This window comes from Diuraphis noxia, unplaced genomic scaffold (genome assembly GCF_037042655.1).
Source record: "Diuraphis noxia isolate RWA-SAM2 unplaced genomic scaffold, SU_Dnox_SAM2 contig0009, whole genome shotgun sequence".
Taxonomy (NCBI): Eukaryota; Metazoa; Arthropoda; class Insecta; order Hemiptera; family Aphididae; genus Diuraphis; species Diuraphis noxia.
Genome location: NW_028301719.1, coordinates 2,890,118 through 2,909,147, shown reverse-complemented (window position 1 = coordinate 2,909,147; position 19,030 = coordinate 2,890,118). Strand labels below are relative to the sequence as shown.

At 28.2% G+C, this 19,030-nt stretch overlaps 1 protein-coding gene and 1 long non-coding RNA gene across 3 annotated transcripts in view; one reads left to right on the top strand and one right to left on the bottom strand.

Annotated features, from left to right (window-relative positions):
* Positions 1–2,181: 2,181 nt before the first annotated feature.
* LOC149054267 (uncharacterized) lies at positions 2,182–18,761 on the bottom strand. 2 transcript variants are annotated; one of them, XM_089230464.1, is made up of 8 exons: positions 18,611–18,761; positions 12,986–13,291; positions 10,459–10,591; positions 9,294–9,433; positions 7,599–7,730; positions 6,761–6,943; positions 3,435–3,704; positions 2,182–2,522 (listed from the first exon to the last, which is right to left on the bottom strand). In XM_089230464.1, exons 1-8 carry the CDS (start codon positions 18,744–18,746, stop codon positions 2,392–2,394), a joined length of 1,431 nt encoding a protein of 476 aa, XP_089086590.1. In that variant the 5' UTR covers positions 18,747–18,761; the 3' UTR covers positions 2,182–2,391. The 2 variants fall into 2 exon arrangements, with proteins under 2 accessions (XP_089086590.1, XP_089086591.1); XM_089230465.1 differs by having other exon boundaries at positions 12,986–13,261.
* Positions 13,428–19,030, top strand: part of LOC149054263 (uncharacterized) — a 31,887-nt gene continuing 26,284 nt past the window's right edge. The window contains exons 1-2 of the long non-coding RNA XR_016192299.1: positions 13,428–13,767; positions 13,857–14,091. This is a non-coding gene — a long non-coding RNA (uncharacterized LOC149054263). The remainder of the gene's footprint in view (positions 13,768–13,856; positions 14,092–19,030) is intronic.

Below are 19,030 nucleotides of genomic sequence, written 5' to 3'. Positions count from 1 at the left end.
AATATACCAGTTGCCCTCAACCAAATATACCAGTTGCCCCCAACCGAATGTACCATTTGCCCTCACATGTTAATATACAGGGTGATTTTTTAAGCATGCTCGCCCCATTTTTATGCTTAAATTATGCATATATTCAAATTTTGATTTTTGGAATATTTAAGTGTAGTTAAAGGCGATATTTTTGAGTACTTAGATTTTTCACAACTTTTAAGGAGTATCCTGTACCGATACCAACTTTGGTTTTTCAAATGAAAACCTATATGTTTTAAAGCAAAATGTGATTCAGATAATTTTTCTGAAAATTTTGACATATTGCAATCAAAATTCGAACGAAAACTTCCAGAGTTATTCTACTTGAAATACTAAGGAATAAGGATAAAAGTCTAATACTTAAATGCCTACGTTGTAAATGGATACGATTATTATAATTCGGTATACAATATAAAAATAAAATATTTGTTAATAATCACTACTTATTACTAAATGGCCAAATATTGCATCTGACAATTTTCAAAAGAAAAGAAAATATGAATAAAATAATATCCTTTTTATTTTATCCATGTTACCTATACCTTATAGGCAACGTTAATATTTGTATAGCATAGGTATACCTACTTATAATAAAATACCGAACAATAGTGTACAATAGCACAAATGCGAAATATGTACGTGTATCCATTTACAACGTAGGCATTTAAGTATTAGACTTTTATCCTTATTCCTTAGTATTTCAAGTAGAATAACTCTGGAAGTTTTCGTTCGAATTTTGATTGCAATATGTCAAAATTTTCAGAAAAATTATCTGAATCACATTTTGCTTTAAAACATATAGGTTGTCATTTGAAAAACCAAAGTTGGTATCGCTACAGGATACTCCTTAAAAGTTGTGAAAAATTTAAGTACTCAAAAATATCGCCTTTAACTACACTTAAATATTCCAAAAATTAAAATTTGAATATATGCATAATTTAAGCATAAAAATGGGGCGAGCATGCTTAAAAAATCACCCTGTATACACGAATACAGTATTATAGCATGTAAAATAGGGGAGGTGAATATACAAATAATAAATAAATTATGACAAAAGTTCATAATAAATAATTTAATTATAATACTAATTACTAACTCAATGTGATAATTTGTCAAAAAAAAATAAAAAACAACTATAAAATGATACCTTTGTAAGTATTTAATTGTAACGGTGTTAATGCTGAGTGAACTTCAGAAATAGATTTGGGTAGTGGTAGAAGTGTTTTTCTTCTCGCACGATAAATGCTTCTGCGAATGGACTTTATACATCGTTTTATGTTATATCACTTATATCCACGACGTTTGATTGAACTTCTTCACGTATTAGTTTTAATGAGCGTTTGGAAATTTCATCCACAGCTTTGCACCAAGCAGGCTATTATTATTTAAAAAAATTTTAATTTTATCCATCTTATTTGTATAGTACTCGTATATTATATTTAATACAATATTAAATGTAATTCCAATCATATGAATTTGATTCAATCATTTTATACTATTTTACTTTATTTTCATAAATAATTTTATATTTTATTTATTATTTGTATATTCACCTCCCCTATTTTACGGGTTATATATTGTAATCGTGTATATATTAACATGTGAGGGCAACTGGTACATTTAGTTGAGGGCAACTGGTGCATTTTTCTCTAGGTAGTTTGAGGGGAATTGGTATAAAAAAAGGTACTTTTTGGGGGCAACTGGTACATGCCCTAAAATATTTAATCAAACCAAAACAATTTGAACTTGGGTATTCATAAAAAGTTAATACATGAAGTCAATAGATGTTGTACAGACTTTTATAGACCCATATTGCCCACAGAAATTCTTATAATATTGGTATAACACCGTTGGACAAGAGAAAACAAATATAGTTAAATTTGGATGCGATGACAAAGGCAAAAAACAATTTGGAATAAACAAATTACTGAAATCAGTTACCTAGTTTAACTATGAATAAAAAAAATATATTTTTAATTTTAATTTTAGTAGTTATAAAATAGGTTTTTAATTTTCATATAATATGTTTATTATAGTTTAATCTTTTCGAGGGAGAAAATATGTCCTTATGTCGGATCGCGTTGATTCATAGACCCGTCATAGTTTGCGCAAACTACATTAAATACTATTAAATTAATTAATAAAAGACAATTAAATTGTACTTCAGTTATTATTGTCAAAATGAAACAATTATAATAAAGGTACAATTGGTTTTTCTTTTTCTTTAATCATAGATTTGTACAAGGAAAATTAATAAATAAATAATTTAAATATTTATATACACAACGATTATTTTAAATTATATCTGATCGCCCATAGATTATGTATTTTGAACACGCTATAAAGAGAGGAACTCAGAAATCATCGTCTGATTTTGTTCTTGTTACAGCCCGTGCCGAGTTGTTGGTAAGCGATCGAAAATCCAATGTCCCTTTCTTTAACGGTTACACTGTCCGTATGGAATCTGATTATGATTGGTCCGGACGCATAAGCTGAAACGTGAAAATTGTATTTTTAAAACCGTCATTTACCGAGTTCCCATCGATTCACGACTGTAGTAAATTATACCTACAATAATATTGTAGTACATACAACGTTGATTTAGCAAACTGTTTAGTCGCTTTCGTTTTTGCGGTAGGTATTTCGAAAAACTTTTCTTCGAAAAACTGTTATATTCACATACCTAACTGGTGTTTACAACTTTATTGTTAGTGTTCCTCCACGTTTTACCCGGAAATACTTGTTTATTATATATTTATATATCAGCTAGGTTACTATGTATTTTATCATACTTATTATAGTATATTACGTATACTTATACTACATATACTGTATAATGTCTTCTGTTTATAGACTTATAGTGTATGTGCTACAACTTTTTTTCTAAAGTTTTATTTAGGTAAAGCATTCATATAATTTATATTTTATTATAAATGTAAACCATTACTGTATAAACAACTTGGTATACAATAAGATCGTATTTATTAGACATTTTATAAAGCTTGTCATTAATACAATAATACAATAATTCATTACAATAATGAATTAATATAAAATATAAATATAAAATTTATGTAGTGTCATCTGCTATTCAACAGTAATCAAAACATTGCGTTACTTTAGTATTATTTGATATTTTTAATTATTTTGTTTTAATCAGAATACTTTAAGGTTTAGCTACATGGCATAGTGATATATTATGCTATATTTAATAATTTTGACATTAACTGCAAGCACATCCTTGTTCAGATTTCCCTTTCCTAGATCGATGAGCTGATGATGATTATAAAACTAAGTTTTAATTTTTTATTGAATAATTTAGTAAAATTATATTTATGAGTTTGTCCTCCCTCTCCCCGTAAGTTAGGTGCTTTTGAAAAATAAAAGATCGAGTAGGTACTTACTTGTCACCGGCGTCGCGATCGTGTTGTTGTCCTGTGCGCCTAGCGGATCGTTTACTTTGATTTTTTCCGCAAACTCCTGAATGGCGAGGCCGGACAAACTTCGTCCGCAGAATTTTTCCGCCGTTGGCGTATATACCTCCACGTTTCCTGTAGCCGCTAATATTTCCTCGCCTATGTCCAACATACCTCCGGGAATATGTAAGTAGTCATGTGAAACGAGATCGCAACTCACTTCACCCGCCCGTCCGACGCCTTCTTCGAGTGACGGACCTGCACCAAACAAGCATAATAATATATTACACGTTTATTACACGTTTAGGTTAGGTTTAAAACCTAACCAACGTGAAATTTCGTACATAAACTAGCTTATATACTGTAGGATTATAAACACGCAATATAAATATGTTAGTTTTTATGAGTTTTAAATTATTTTGTACATCAACAACGGTATACACATTGATTCACCCAGGGCGATAAATCTTTTTTTTCAATAATGATGCAGTCATTTAAAATCTCAACATTATTAAATTTAGTTAAAGACCAAATGTTAAATACTTTCATTCTTGATATTTTTTACACTATTTAAGGCGAGTGTCCCGTGGAAAAACAAATTTCTGTTTTAAATACATTTTTTAAATAATTTTTCGAATATTTCCGAAAATGTTCACGAACCAAATTCTAAATTCGAACGAGAATTCTTAGAGTTATTTAACTTTGTGTATTAACGATAATACAGTAATAGGTCCATAAATATGAGTTTGGTATATGCGGGGCTACAGCCGAGAGCCTTGGGGGTTATGTTGATTTTAATATTTTAGTACCTTATTAATAATTATTAATATTAATCTATCAACATTTACGAGTATAGTTTGTAAAAAGGTTCAAATATAAGAAATATTATCTTCCAATATAATATACATATTTTATAACTCTGTAAAACTATTTTTTAAAACTGTTATCCTTAGCATGATACTAATTCGAATTTTGAATTAAGAACAACGAAATATTGTTTAAAATGATTATCCACAAAATAACTTTTATTATTTATTTTTACATAATTATACGATCTATACAGTTAAGCACAATAAGTATTATGTAAGATAAGGATTATAAACATTAATGCGGTTACGTGAATAGGGAGCCACTTAACTTGGAAGAATTGTTATTAGATGATTAATTTAAATGACTTCTATTTATATACCATTTTCCTACAAAATAATTTACAGTAAAAAAGAAGGGTTCCAATTTGAAAAACAAATATTAGTTTCGCTACACAACACTCTTTTAGTACTTTAGTAGTAAAAAAAAATTTCAAGAAATAATAATGGTCTTTATTAAGTACCTACCTATATTTAAAAATTAAAAAAAATCAAAATTTGAATATAAAAGGAAAAAATGATGGTGAGAATGTTTGGTGAATCATCCTGTATACCTACTCTAACTTATAAATTATAATTTATACAAATTTAAAAAACGATATTACTTATATTAAAATGTCGGTTAATATATATTTATTTTTAGTTTAGACGCTTGGATATTAAGTCAGATTGCACCCTAACCGTTGTTTGTCTTGGGCCTTGTTTTTTTCGTAGGCCAAGGCATTGTACCTTTATAGTTCCTTAGTGGTATATAATGTTTAATTGAGCTCGAAAGTCGAAACTCAGCAATGCTTTATCATTTACGATTAATGATCATATTATTATGCTTGTGCATGTAGCATGATATATTAATATGCAATATGTACATATTTCATAACCATTATATAATTGTATAATATATTCTGTTGTAGCAACACTTATTTCACTTATTCCTAGTGTCTATATACTAACAGCTAGTGTATAGCTACATAATACGTTTGAAGAGAATGAAAAAGTTGGATGTTTGGTCGCCAGCTCACCACAGAGCGAAAATAAAAAGTTAATAGTTTATTAAACACAGTAAATGCAGTGAAAATAGTTTATTTGTTACCCTGCAGTGTCGTGGGAAGCACACTGCACTTACTTCTCGAAAGTTGCGAATTTTTCGAACCTCTTATATAATATATACATGTATAGCAGTATAGCTGTATAATATATAGTACATGCGGTTGCACTGATTGCAGTCAAATAGTCAATCCATTATATGGTTATATAATGTATACATATAGTAGTGTGCGTTCCTTAGTATATTCGACGAGAGAAATCGGTATGAACGTGTGTGGGTGATTATTTACTATATCTATAGTGGTTTTATGCCACAAAAATAAAAATCCAATACACAGACGAATACAAGCTGGTAACAACCAAATAACCCTATCGGAAATATCTTATAGTATCGTTTCCACATTTCTAAAAGTCTAGACGGACAACCAGACATCATTTATGCTATAATTATATACACACGCGCGTCATACATCTCCGAGATTATTATAATAGAGTAGGTAGTATAGACACGAACTATATGTGTCGATAACTATGTATCTTACAATATTTTGGGTTTTTATAACTAGGCCAAATGAAATATTGTTAACTATAATTCGTTTCTGAATAGTACTTGCTATTTATTGCCTATACATAAAAGTTATAACATTATGTTTTGTATTGTATATAGTAATAGGCCACACAGCATTAATTATGTGATAAACTTAATAGGATAGATTTCGATCAAAACCAGTATTGAAAGACAGATATAGCCAATATTAATTAATGATGAACGTAAAAGATAATTTTAGATGTCATTTTTCCACGATGGAATACTCTTTGTGAACTGACTGAACTGTAAATATTATTATGTAGTGAACATTGAACACATATTACAAAGGTTTAAAATTATTCATACTGTTTCTCATGCCAGATCGAGTTTGTACCTGAGAAAATGTAATATACCTATACTTGAATTAAATCTAATAAATTTGGAGTGAAAATTATGAACATTAAAAAATTACTTTGTATGGCACGAAAGTCGCTAATATTAACGATGCACAGGAACAAATTACATTTTACACAATATATTGCAAAAAGAATAAAACGATCCATATCCATTAATTATTACCACTGAAAAACCACAACGAGTTAAGAATGTTGCTAAGTTTTCAACAATTATTTAACGTAGTTCATTTACATGGATTAAATTTAGTTTTTAATCCAAGGTTTATACGAAAATTATCGTTAACGAGAACATACGAATAAACGACACCTGCAATATGGTATTTTATCATTTTTTATTAATATGTGTATATTATACCATACTTATTATTATAATACGGAGCGATTCCGGTTCACAATTACCTACTATCTATCATATATAAGATACATAGTAAATAATAATATGTTTTTTCATGTACTGACCTTCCATAGAGTTTATACCGAACGTAGAGCCGGGCACCTGCTGGAATTCGACCCGACAAGTGTTCACCGACCGTTTGATGCACACCGCATAGTCAAGTCCTGATTGGTACATACCGCCTGCGTAGTTGAAGCTCTGTATGGTGCCGCTGAGGCTGGTATGGTATTGTAGACATCCGGTAGGCGCTACAGTACAAACGGGCACAGGAAGGTAAAGGTAGTATATTATATTTTAATTTTCTCTAGAGATCTCAGACGTGATGATAGCACTGAGAGAGAGGGTTACATTAATATTATTGTAAAATGTGAATGATATATTAAATAAGTATACAATAGATAAAAATTGTAAACTATGATACCTACTACATAGGTATATAATATTAAATATAGTATTATATAATTATGCATAATTCGTGGTAAGATCAGCATATCAAACTAATACTTTGAAACGAATAATAATTGTTCATGCCATGTGGATAAGCTACATATCATAATATGTATAGATATAGTGTAGGTACATCTAATAAATGTAAAAATATTATAATATTGAAACTCTCTTATATTATATCAATTAAATTTTGTGGTACCTATATAATTATTATTTGGCCTTTTTTTATGTTATGTTCAAAATTTATTTCAGAGTTTAACGATGTTTTCGATTGTATAATACATAATATATCATACAATTTACATAATAATATACCTATTAATTTTACTGCATCTGTGAACTCTTTGCTATATAGCATGTATAAACGTGTACATAGTGCTTACAAAGTTACAAAGTTTAATATCTAATTTAAATACTTATATAGTTAAATCGATTGAATAAACATTAACTTACCGACAGACTGAGGATCGGCAAGGCAGTCGATTTGGGTAATACGCACCTTCCACGAATATCTTGAAGACTGTGACGTCATCATCATGAGTGCTACGGATGAGCCACCAGCTTTAGGATCAACCGGGAAATATACTGGAAACAAAAAATATGTAAAATATTATAATCACAACAAAACATGAAATCATTTTTAGGATGTCATTTATCTTCAGCAAATGGCCCATAATTTACTCAAGCATCTATCGTTTAGGCAATAAATCGTTTGAATGAATTCATAATTAACATGGTATCAGCGCACTATTTGTCTTCTTCCTCTGAACCACGCGCAACAGCAAATTTTGGTTAAACAGAGACAAATAATTGTTTGTTGTTAGCTTTATGTCTTTATATTAACCTGAATTATTGACCTAATATCAAATTTAAATTTAAGAAAATTATTTGTATTTATATTTTGTTATACTTGGCATTTTATGATACTATTTTACGGAAATACACGAAAATTATACATCAACACTATATAACATTTATATGAATTATGCCCAAGAAACATTTTGAACCATATCTACCAGTTATTAAAACTAACTGCAAAGAATTCTAAGCGGCTAAAAACATCTAAACATTTAAATTTGAAAAAAATGTTTTAGGCACATATAGAGTATCCATATAAATTTCAACCAAACGACATAACTAATAAACTCGTCCAAATTACATCTATATGTTACCGTAAAATATGCCCGATCACTTGGTAAACCTAGGTTTTACTAGAGAATGCTAGGTTTTACTGTTTGTACTCAGTAAATGCTGAAATTCTTAATTTTATTCGGACTTTTACTAAACACGTTGTGTGCTTACATCCTAGGATATACAAATTGACTTAGTAAATGCTGATCAATACACGACACATACCATTTAAGCGATAAGCTGCGTAAAAATTATAATTATATATATTATTAAAACAAACTAGGTACTGGCAGTTATTTATATTTTTATATAAAATAAAAATGCATTTAAAAACAGATTTATTATTTATTTATTCATAAAAATTAATAAAATTGGTGGGTTGTTAGAAATAATTAGTTTTTTAAATTTATTTATACATATTGTACTATTATGGTATTTAAAATACATTTTTATTTTGTATAAAAATGTATATGACTGTCAGTAGTTTGTTTTAAAAATATATAGTTATAATTTTTACACAGCTTATCGCTTAAATGTTGTGTGTCGTGTATTTAGCTTTTACTAAGTCAATTTGTATATCCTAGGATGTACACAACGTGTTTAGTAAAAGCCCGAATAAAATTAAGAATTTCAGCATTTACTGAGTACAAACAGTAAAACCTAGGTATACCTAGTTATCGGGCATTTACGGTTACATATACATTTTCCAAGCGATATGTGATTTTAGAAATTTTTCCGAGATTTTAAATTCAAAATTAGTTAATTATATGATTCAATCACTAAAATTCTAATTTTTTAGAATAACATATTATTTTGGACGGGCTGTTCATTAATATAAGAAACGTGAAGAGGAAAATATTATTGTCAATACGTTTTTTTTAACGTTCGTCATGTAAAATTCATGTTTACGGAGTTATAAGTGTAATTTTTTAAATCCTACGTGGGTGGACTGATGATAGAAGACCAAGTAAGCTAATAAGGAAGCGATTATTCAGTTATTAGAAATAAATTGCATACAATGTTGGCCAGTGTTATTTCCGCACAATTCTGATATTCCAATGCCATTCGGTAATGTAGTAGATACGATTAAACGGTCTTGTCGACAACTGCCCAAGTACTTGTGTGGTCCCCTCAACGAAAATTCTTCCAAGTCCAATCTGGAATAACAAAACAATCACGTGTTGTTTAGATTAACTACGTATTATACAGGTTTAAAATATATACAAACTCCTGCAATTGACGGTCGTTTTAAGTTTTTTTTTTTAAAGTATTGAGGTAAACTTATTTACATAGGTACATATAAAATTATAAAATATATTACTATTACACTCTAGAGTCTAGAAAATATTTTTTTTAATGATCTAACCACCATGATACAAACTTTTTAACTTGGTACCTAATTATTTATATTAGATGTCATTTTTGCGAATTTTCAAGTACCTATATAATAACATATAGCTAAATATTGAACTAAAATCAAGACTCTTTAAGTAACAATTTAAAACAAACAATTAACATAGTAAACTGATAACTTTACTATAGTAGCATGTGGCTTAGGATGTGTAAATTATAATAATTAATATAAGTAAATTTAAAAATAAAACCAAAATCATAATCCAATGATCCAATAACTATAATATTTTATATATATTTAAGGCTTGCTAATATTTATATAATAACGCATTATTAAAAAATATAAACAATCCATAAATTAATTAAAAAAGATCTATTTCTATATGATTCTTAACTATTATAAATGTTTTTAATGTATGAATATAAAATAATTAGAATTATAATTTAAGTAAGATATATTTTTACATTAAAAACTCATAATTATTTCCCTGTTATTAAAGCATTTAAAAAAACTTTTATATAATTTTATGGCTAGCCCCAAATTTTTTACCTGCACATAAGATAATTAGGCCAGTCACAACAAAAAGTGTAAAAGCATAGTTTATATTCTTATAAATAATTTTTTTTAAATTAAGCCAGGTTTTATAACTTGGTAAAGTAACATAGCCACGCAAGTAGATTAATTTCTCCATAATTTATAAATCTATTTTAAAACTGCTCCAAGTACCAAATCTCCTCCCTACTCATTTTCCCTTATATTATAGTTAATATTATGTAACGAAAGATGATACGCTCTAAATTCGATATAATTCATGATATCACGCCTTACCTTAGTTGACACACATTTCTATTCTTGATATCCACACGGAAGTCACAAAAAGAAGAGTCCCAATCTTCGTTTGGGTAGCTTGGGTTGACAAAATATGATACGGGATCATCGGTGGCGTTGTGGCAACTTTTTTCTGCAGCACAAATAAAAATGTATTAACCTCCCAGTTTAAAAAAAGTTGGTTCAAAATGTATTGCGTTAATATGGAATAAGAACGACATCTACGTTTCGAAATAATTACTGGTGTTCGAATCATTTTTCTGTATGACGTCCATTGTTCAATATACTCAATTTGTCATGTTATGTCACGAGGGCCGCAGGCAATAAATTAAATATTTAATTATTTGATTTTTACTTACTTATGATGAGGTACATTGAAATAATGAAATCAGTATTTATACACTAACGCCAGTGGTGGATTACCCATTAGACTCGTGAGGCTCGAGCCTAGGGCGGCAATTTGTAGGGGGTAGCAAAATTGTTTCATGTTATTTTATTTTTATGAACAAAAAAAAGATAATGGTATTCAAATGGGTTACTCATAATTTTTGGTATCTGAAGAAATTAATGGCTACTTGTTTCTTGTTATAACTTGACTTGCATTATTACCTACACAATACGCATGAGAAATACGCAATTGCTAAATAAATTCATTTTGATTTAATATAAACTGATCGACGTTGGTGATTCCGCGAGTATATAAATAAATAAATAAATATATATATATAAATACATTTATCGGCGGAAATGTTTGAATGTTCGACGTTTGACGAAATCATCAATTGCAATTTGTAAGATTTATATTATGTAATACAATATTTGAAATAAAGTGTAAATTAATAATTATTCAACCATAGTACCTTTGAACCATTTCTCACTCACGGGACGGCTATATCACTATTCGTGTCAGCATATTCAAATTACGATTTTTGGATAGTATTAAAAAAGGGGGGTGGTAGACACTGAGCGTTTCTATGGGCGCCGAGAAGGTTAATCACCACTGACTATAACGCTGTCTTTTCCGACGTTCAAATAAAAGTGAAATGAATCAAAATAACATACACTTGGGTTTTTCGATTGTAACCGATGAAAACGTAATTATTATATTGTGCTCAGTGTTGGGCTTTCATAGAAATCTGTTTATAATAATATTATGGTATAATACAATAATGTCTACATATTATTCCGTATTATCATATTTTATAAACCTATCAGACATATATCATATTTTATTATATAAAATATAAATTATGTTGTTAATTTTTTTTGTTTTTCTTTTTTGATACATAATTATTTTATTATTACTTTGCTATAATTATTTTTTAATAAAAGGCAAATTAAAAAAAAAAAAAATAATAAATTATGTTGACATACATACTGGTATAAATATTTTTTAAACATATTAGATACTATCGAAACCACAATATAGAAGAATCGTCAGTCAATCGTGAGGTCTATAGATTGAAGACCTTTGTATAATAACCAAATAATTTCATTTTCTTAATTTTTTTTTACAGAAAATAATAAATAATTTTCAAAAAATACTTTATGGTTTATATTTTGAGTTTCGGTTAAACTAGAAAAATATACCTAATTTAAATATTATAATAATCGTTTGTAATTTATAGTATCACAATACGGTGTTAATAATTTTCCGAAATCATGTTGTAAAAATATATAAATACATAACAAAGGTACAACTATACAAAACACTATATTATATCAAAGTGTTGTAAATCGTCCCTAAGTCGTTCTATGATAAATCAATTCTGTAAACGTTGAAAAAATCGTTCGAGAGAAAATATGATCGCAAAACATTAATTTTTAATACCTATTTATAATTCGTTTATTATAAAATATATATTTAGTTATAATTATTATAAGGGCCTATATTTATATGCTTTAAAAACTTCAGAAATATGCACTATTAAATAAAAATATACAAAAAATCGATTAAAAAAAGTATTTTATTTGCGTTTTTTTTAAATGTTTGGGTACATAAAATTATATTATATTCATTATTGGCATTTTATATATAATTAAATTAAATCAAATGAAAATTACGCACTTCGATCACGAAAAACACGAAGAAAGAAAAAATAACTAATGTGTGATTCGCGAAGACCTACTCAATAACAGAATACAGATTACTGCTTGTACCGATGGGCCTAGGATAAGATAGGAAAACGACTTCGACAAATTATTACGTACAAGATTATACGTTAGTTTAGATAATATTATAAGCAAAATATTACATAATATTAAATGCATTTAAAAACCATATATAATATATATGCAATAAAAAATTGTAAAATACAGAAATATGCATGTAAAAAAAAAAAATGGCAAAAAATGCAAAATAAAATTTTGTATTTCAGATCTATTGACTATGATTAAAACTTGTAGCTTGCCTAGCTACTTTTTGGACTGTTTTAAAAAAAACACGCAAATGATGCATAATATTATAAATCCATATTGGCTCTATATAGTTATAACTTATAATATAAAATTATTGTCGGGCACATACCTGCAATGGCGTTTCGGCAACACTCTTTGATGTTCGCCGGACACTTCTCCTTACACTTTTCCGCTCGTTTTTCACTGATCGTGCTCTTGAGGGCGCTGGGCTGCGCGTCCGCCGACACCGCTCTCGTCTTCGACGTTTCCTCACCATCCATCGACGATTTGTTGACGGCGTGCTTGGCCATCGGTCCCGGAGTGCCGTCGCGGTCGCCTGACGAGGGTCTGGACGCGGACCTTGTTGACGCTACGCTACTGCTGCCCCCGGCCTTGCTCAGCTGATCTGGTTTAAATAGATTCTGATATAACAGGTCTGAAATTATAGCGGTTTTTTTCCTTTTTTATAGATGTTTAAAGAAGCGCCCAAAGTTGGTACGATTGTCATACGCAATATAATATTGGTAACTCGACTTGTTAGGCAGCTGGTTACGATGAGTGGTTAGAATATAGTGGTTACAGTGGTTGTGGTCGGTAAAGACCATAATATTTATCAGTAGATAACCGTAGTGGTATAGATTTTGGTAGAGGCAAGATACGGTAAAGACGTACAATAGTATTACAATATTATGTCGGCGAGTGCTGAATATGTGTTCCCAATAAAAGTTTTCGATATTTGCAAGTGTTTTATTTTACAATATTAAATTATTTATTTGTATTATCATCTGCAGTTCAAATTATGTGCGTGATATTTCTCAATTATATCATATAAATTATATTTTTTAACTTCAAATACCTAGTAAAAAAAAGTAATTAAAATGAAATGAAATATTATTTTAAATATTTACCTAGGTAATTATTCCGTAATTATTTTTGCAACTTGATATTTAAATTTACCATAAAATGTTTGAAACAGATTATTTTGACTTTTATATTCTAAGTTACATACAATGCTAATGCGAGGTGAAACCGCCGAACCATCAGAATACCGGACACTCTTAGTCGTTGAAATATTATCCGCTATTCGGGGGTGTACGCTATTAGAAAGTACAGATTTTAGTTTGTTCATTTTCATTTTCTGTTATGTTCAATTTCTGTTGATTTTAGTCTATCCATTCAATTAACACATATTTTTAATCATTATACCTACAACTGAAGAACTCGCATAATAGATAAGTAAGTATTTAAAAATATAACAGATAATTTTAAATGTACCTACATATTTAAATAATTATATTTATACTGAAACACATATTATAAAATGTATTTAACTTCTTTTTCATTCGAGTAGGTTTTGGTAGTAATATGTGATTACTGTGTAATAAAATACTGGTCGACTCATATTTCTATTTTAAGTCTCAAAATTGGAAATAATTGATTCTGCAATAACCAAAACTATAAAAATTTTATTTCGATGAACCGATATCAACAAAACTATTAATAATACGCTTTAAATGTTTATCTTTAGTTGTATGTTTAGTTAATATTGTAGGCATAGGCGCAACTATAGACCTCTAAAATGTGGGGTGCTATACTATTAAAAACATAAAATTGATGTTATTTTATTATAATTATAATAGTTAGATCTAAAATATCAAGGGGTGCTAAAGACCCTTTTGCACCCCCCTAGTTGCGCCAATGATTGTAAGTAAGTTATGACAACATTTTAGAACATCCATTTTCTTATTATAGGTAATTTCATAGTTCAAGGGAAATAAGGTTAAAAAAAAAAATAACCCAAGTGTTAAACCTCTAATGCGTATATTTAGTATCAGTGTTGAATCCAGACAATTTTTCTGGGGGGCTCACTTTTTTTTTTCATTGGTGAATGGTGATACATCATTTTAAGTATTATGAATTATATATTTATATCTATTAATAGGTAGTTATTCTTACATTATAAATCGTATTACCTATTATTATTATTTATTGCAATTCAGAAATTATAAAGATTTAAAGGGTTATAAAACAAATTACTAATTTTTAAATTTTTAAATCAATCGAAGGTTAATCTAATGTCGTCACATATTATAAGTTGTACTATTAAAATTTATTACAATTCAGAAATTATAAATACTGAAAAAATTACAAAATAAATTAGAAACCTATTAATTATTTATATTTAAATTAGTATTGTGCATTTAATAAATAAGTACATTTTGTTGAAAGTCAGAAAGTTGTATTTGTCAGCGAGGGGCGAAAGAAATTTCAGGGGGGGGGTGAATGCCCCCCCCCCTTGAAGTACCTATACCTGGATTCAACACTGTTTAGTATACCTAATATATTATAACTTATATATATTTACTTATAAGTAGCCAAGTAGGGTTCGGATTTGAAGGCAAATGCCTTTCTTTTATTAATCATAATAGAAAAATAATTTTTATACAAAAATGTGTTTCATTTAATTTCTTAGACGATAGATCTTTTTTTTTTTGCCTTTTTTTGCCTTTTGTACTTATAAATGCCTATTTTGTGTTTAATTTTCAGTTGATTTTATAATTTTATACCCAGCTAGAGTATTACTATTATCACTTTAAATGGGTTTTATTATTCGCAATATTTATCGATATCGTCTTATCGAGTATTTGGTATGGCCATAAAATTACCCGAACACCTATTTAAAGATTAAGATATGTTCGTAATGCGTAGATTCAAGATTGTTCGTCAGTCCGCCTGCATTTGTCGATCGCAATAATTGTCGTTCAATAATTTTTCCACGCGTTTATTTTATTCTGTCTTTCAATTATGCCAAAAGTTAAACAAAATCACAATTCCAAGTTGAAAAAGTATGTTTCAGAATTCGGTGAAAATATTTTTTCAACCGATGGATTAATTTTATATTGTAAAATTTGTGACATCAAAGTGTCAAGTGAGAAAAAATTCCATATTCAGCAACATATCGGAAGAGATAAACACAAAAATGCGCTTGCAAAAATTGAAAATAGTAAAAAAATTCATGGATGGGAAAATATCAAAAAGATCAACCAAGTATTTATTGGAGAAACCACAAGCGATGACGATCTATCAAGTAGCATTCTTAATTTAGATAATTATTTAAGTATGAAATACGCCCCGATAACTTCGGTGGACGTAGAAAGATCGTTTTCGATGTACAAAAATATTTTAAACCCTAACCGTAGCCGTTTTTCTGAAGACAGCTTATCAAAATACGTGGTAGTCAATTTTTTTTTTAATACCAACTAGTTTATTTTGCATTAAATTAACTGGTATAACTCAAGTAAGTTAATATTTAAAATTGTTTTTAACTAATTTTTAGGACAAACCTGGTTAAAGAAAAAGGTACCAAATCTATTTATACAAAATAGCATAAACTTAATGTAGTTTAGCATTCATGCTCATTTTTAATTTGCATTTTTCTCAAAATGTGTGCATTTGAAAGTGTTTAAAAAATGTTCACTATTTTATTTTGTAGTATATTTATGAATTGCCTTTTTATATAAATTAAATGCCTTTTTTTTACATTTTAAATGCTTTTTTTATTGATTATATTGCCTTCAAATCCGAACCCTACTTATAAGTTACAATAGCCTATTGTGAAAAGTTATTGATCGTTACAAAATCTTACTTGAGTAGTCGGGTAGTAAACTAGTATCGATATTAACTGAAAAACTAATATTACCTGAATCATAATGTATTCATGTTTATTACTACTTAAAGTAGTAATGTACTAGGCCGTATACCATTTGCGCATCGTCTGTTTCCCTGTCCAAAATATCGTATATCGTTTACGCATCATCGATACATCATCGTTGACGCATTGTCTACTTACCTGCATCAATAATATTCTGAACAATAAAATAGGGTATAAAAAATGGTTAGGTTAAGTACTACATGATGTATAATAATTAATTTTATGTATAGAGAGAGAATGAATAGTTTAAGATTCTTAAAAATAAGAATAATAAACTTACATAAATATTTTTAAGTTCAAATCTCGACAAAATTCATCAAAAATCGAAAATTTAATTCTAAAACATTGCATTTATACTTGTATCACATTATACTCGGCATTATATTTATGCAATATTTGAAAATTTAATATTATGTGAGTATTATTTAGAGATTTTAAGACCAAAGTTAGAAAATAACTTGCACTTTGGGAACTTTGGGTGTACACCTTTTTTCATTTATATTGTTAAATAATAATGATGCACAAATGATGTAGGACCTTTTAAACGGTCAATCCGAAAACGATGTACCTATAACCCACAAATCTAACGATAATTGTTTTATAAAAAGGTCAAAATTAACAATAGCGATGTGCAAACGACAACCGGCGAGGTATTACTTAAATGACTTACCACTTGGAGTGGCGTTTTTCAATTCATATTGTATTTCACATTTCCAAATTTGTTTACAACAGAACGTTTTATTTTAATAAATATACAGTAATAATTTTTTTTTCCAATTTTTAATTTTTCTTGAGTTTAACTTATCTTAGAAGTAGGTACCTACATTATGACTTTAGAAGTATACTATATCATATCATTTATTACAACGTTATATATTATAATACTACTAAATGACTTGTTCATAATAATTTATTATAATATATTAATATGACTCATGAATATATACGACTATAATCATAAAGTAATACTAATACTTGAACATACGACAGTAAGACAATATACTATATTGTAATATTGTATGTATTTATAAAACTATGTTAAGATTTAATTATTATCGTGAAGATAATAATATTGTTGAACTGTTTGTATTTTAATAATTGTGTTATTATTAACGATAATTGTTTATTTAGGAAATCATACTTCATGACTAACAAGTTGTTGAATTAGAGACCATGAGTTGAAAAATCATTAAATTTTAAATTCATTTCACTCAATTTTTAAATAACACATAAATATATATAATTTATTATTTTCGAAATCGTATAAACTCCTAATGTATATTTTTTTCAAGAAAATTTAAACTTTAAAAAAATGTTCTTAGATGTAATTATTTGTTCTTCTAATGAACGCATTTTTGTGTAAATACCTACATGTTTTTTCTATAAGACGTAAGTGACTTATGTATTTATATAGGTAATAGTGATAAAATATTAATAGCACAACTTAATTTTTTGTCAATTTTTATTTTTTTTATTTAACAAGCTGTTAAAATATCTTTAAATAAATATCCTGCTATTATATGAAAACTTGTCCCACTTAATTATAGTAATGATAGTAATAAATAATAATAATATATTTTTTAATTGAAAGATGGTTAATTTTACATATTGGAAGTATCAATAATGTAATATTATAGTAACTACATTATTTATATGGAAGTATCTTGTATTTTTGTCAGAGGTAATGCTTATAACATTTTAAACCGTTATTTTAATATCACATATACCCACGGCCGTGGCATATGTTTATTACTTATGTATCAAACAAAAAGTCTGTTAAAATCATTATTTAAAAAATACACGAAATTATCATTGATTTTGTTGTTCGACCGTAAATTAATGTTATTAATATCATAAATCATAGTAGCATATCTTATTGATGATTAAAAGTACAAAAATTGAATATCCCATGGCATAATTAGGTATCTATTATTACTCAAAATGACGCGTGAATATTACAATTTATATTTTATATAATGTATCATAGTTAGCGTAAATAATAATATCAATAAGCGAGATCTACTTCTGGCATTCTGTACTTACTTTTATCGTTCTTGAGTTCGTCCAACTTGATACTGGTCACGCAACACAAACACGCCATCGTCAATACCAGGGTAAATTTATTGATACGTATCATGTTTAGAGCTTCGGTGCTCAACCATCTACTGCACGAAAACATGTGATCGTTTCCGTAAGATAACTTCACCTTATATACAACGACCCAATTGTGCGTACGGCATTCGTCAGCGTATTTTAATTAATCGTTGTTATTATTCGAATTGGGACACCCAGTGCGTCTCTCAAAGGATCATTAAACTTTCCTCTTTCCGGACCGTTAAAAATCAATTGTTCAAAAGATAATAATAATTATTATTATTCATAGTATTATTCTCAACCTAACAGTTAGTCACCACTATGTCATATCACAGACGCAATTCACCTTTATACGTGTGTTTGTGTGTG

What these genes read in the sequence shown, in the direction of transcription:
- LOC149054267 (XM_089230464.1), bottom strand. Translation starts at nt 18,746, where the DNA reads ATGTTTTCGTGCAGTAGATGGTTGAGCACCGAAGCTCTAAACATGATA. An exon ending in CGAACTCAAGAACGATAAAA is followed by an intron (nt 13,292 to 18,610) that starts GTAAGTACAGAA and finishes CTATAATTTCAG; the next exon opens with ACCTGTTATATCAGAATCTA. An exon ending in GATCGCGACGCCGGTGACAA is followed by an intron (nt 2,523 to 3,434) that starts GTAAGTACCTAC and finishes TTCACGTTTCAG; the next exon opens with CTTATGCGTCCGGACCAATC.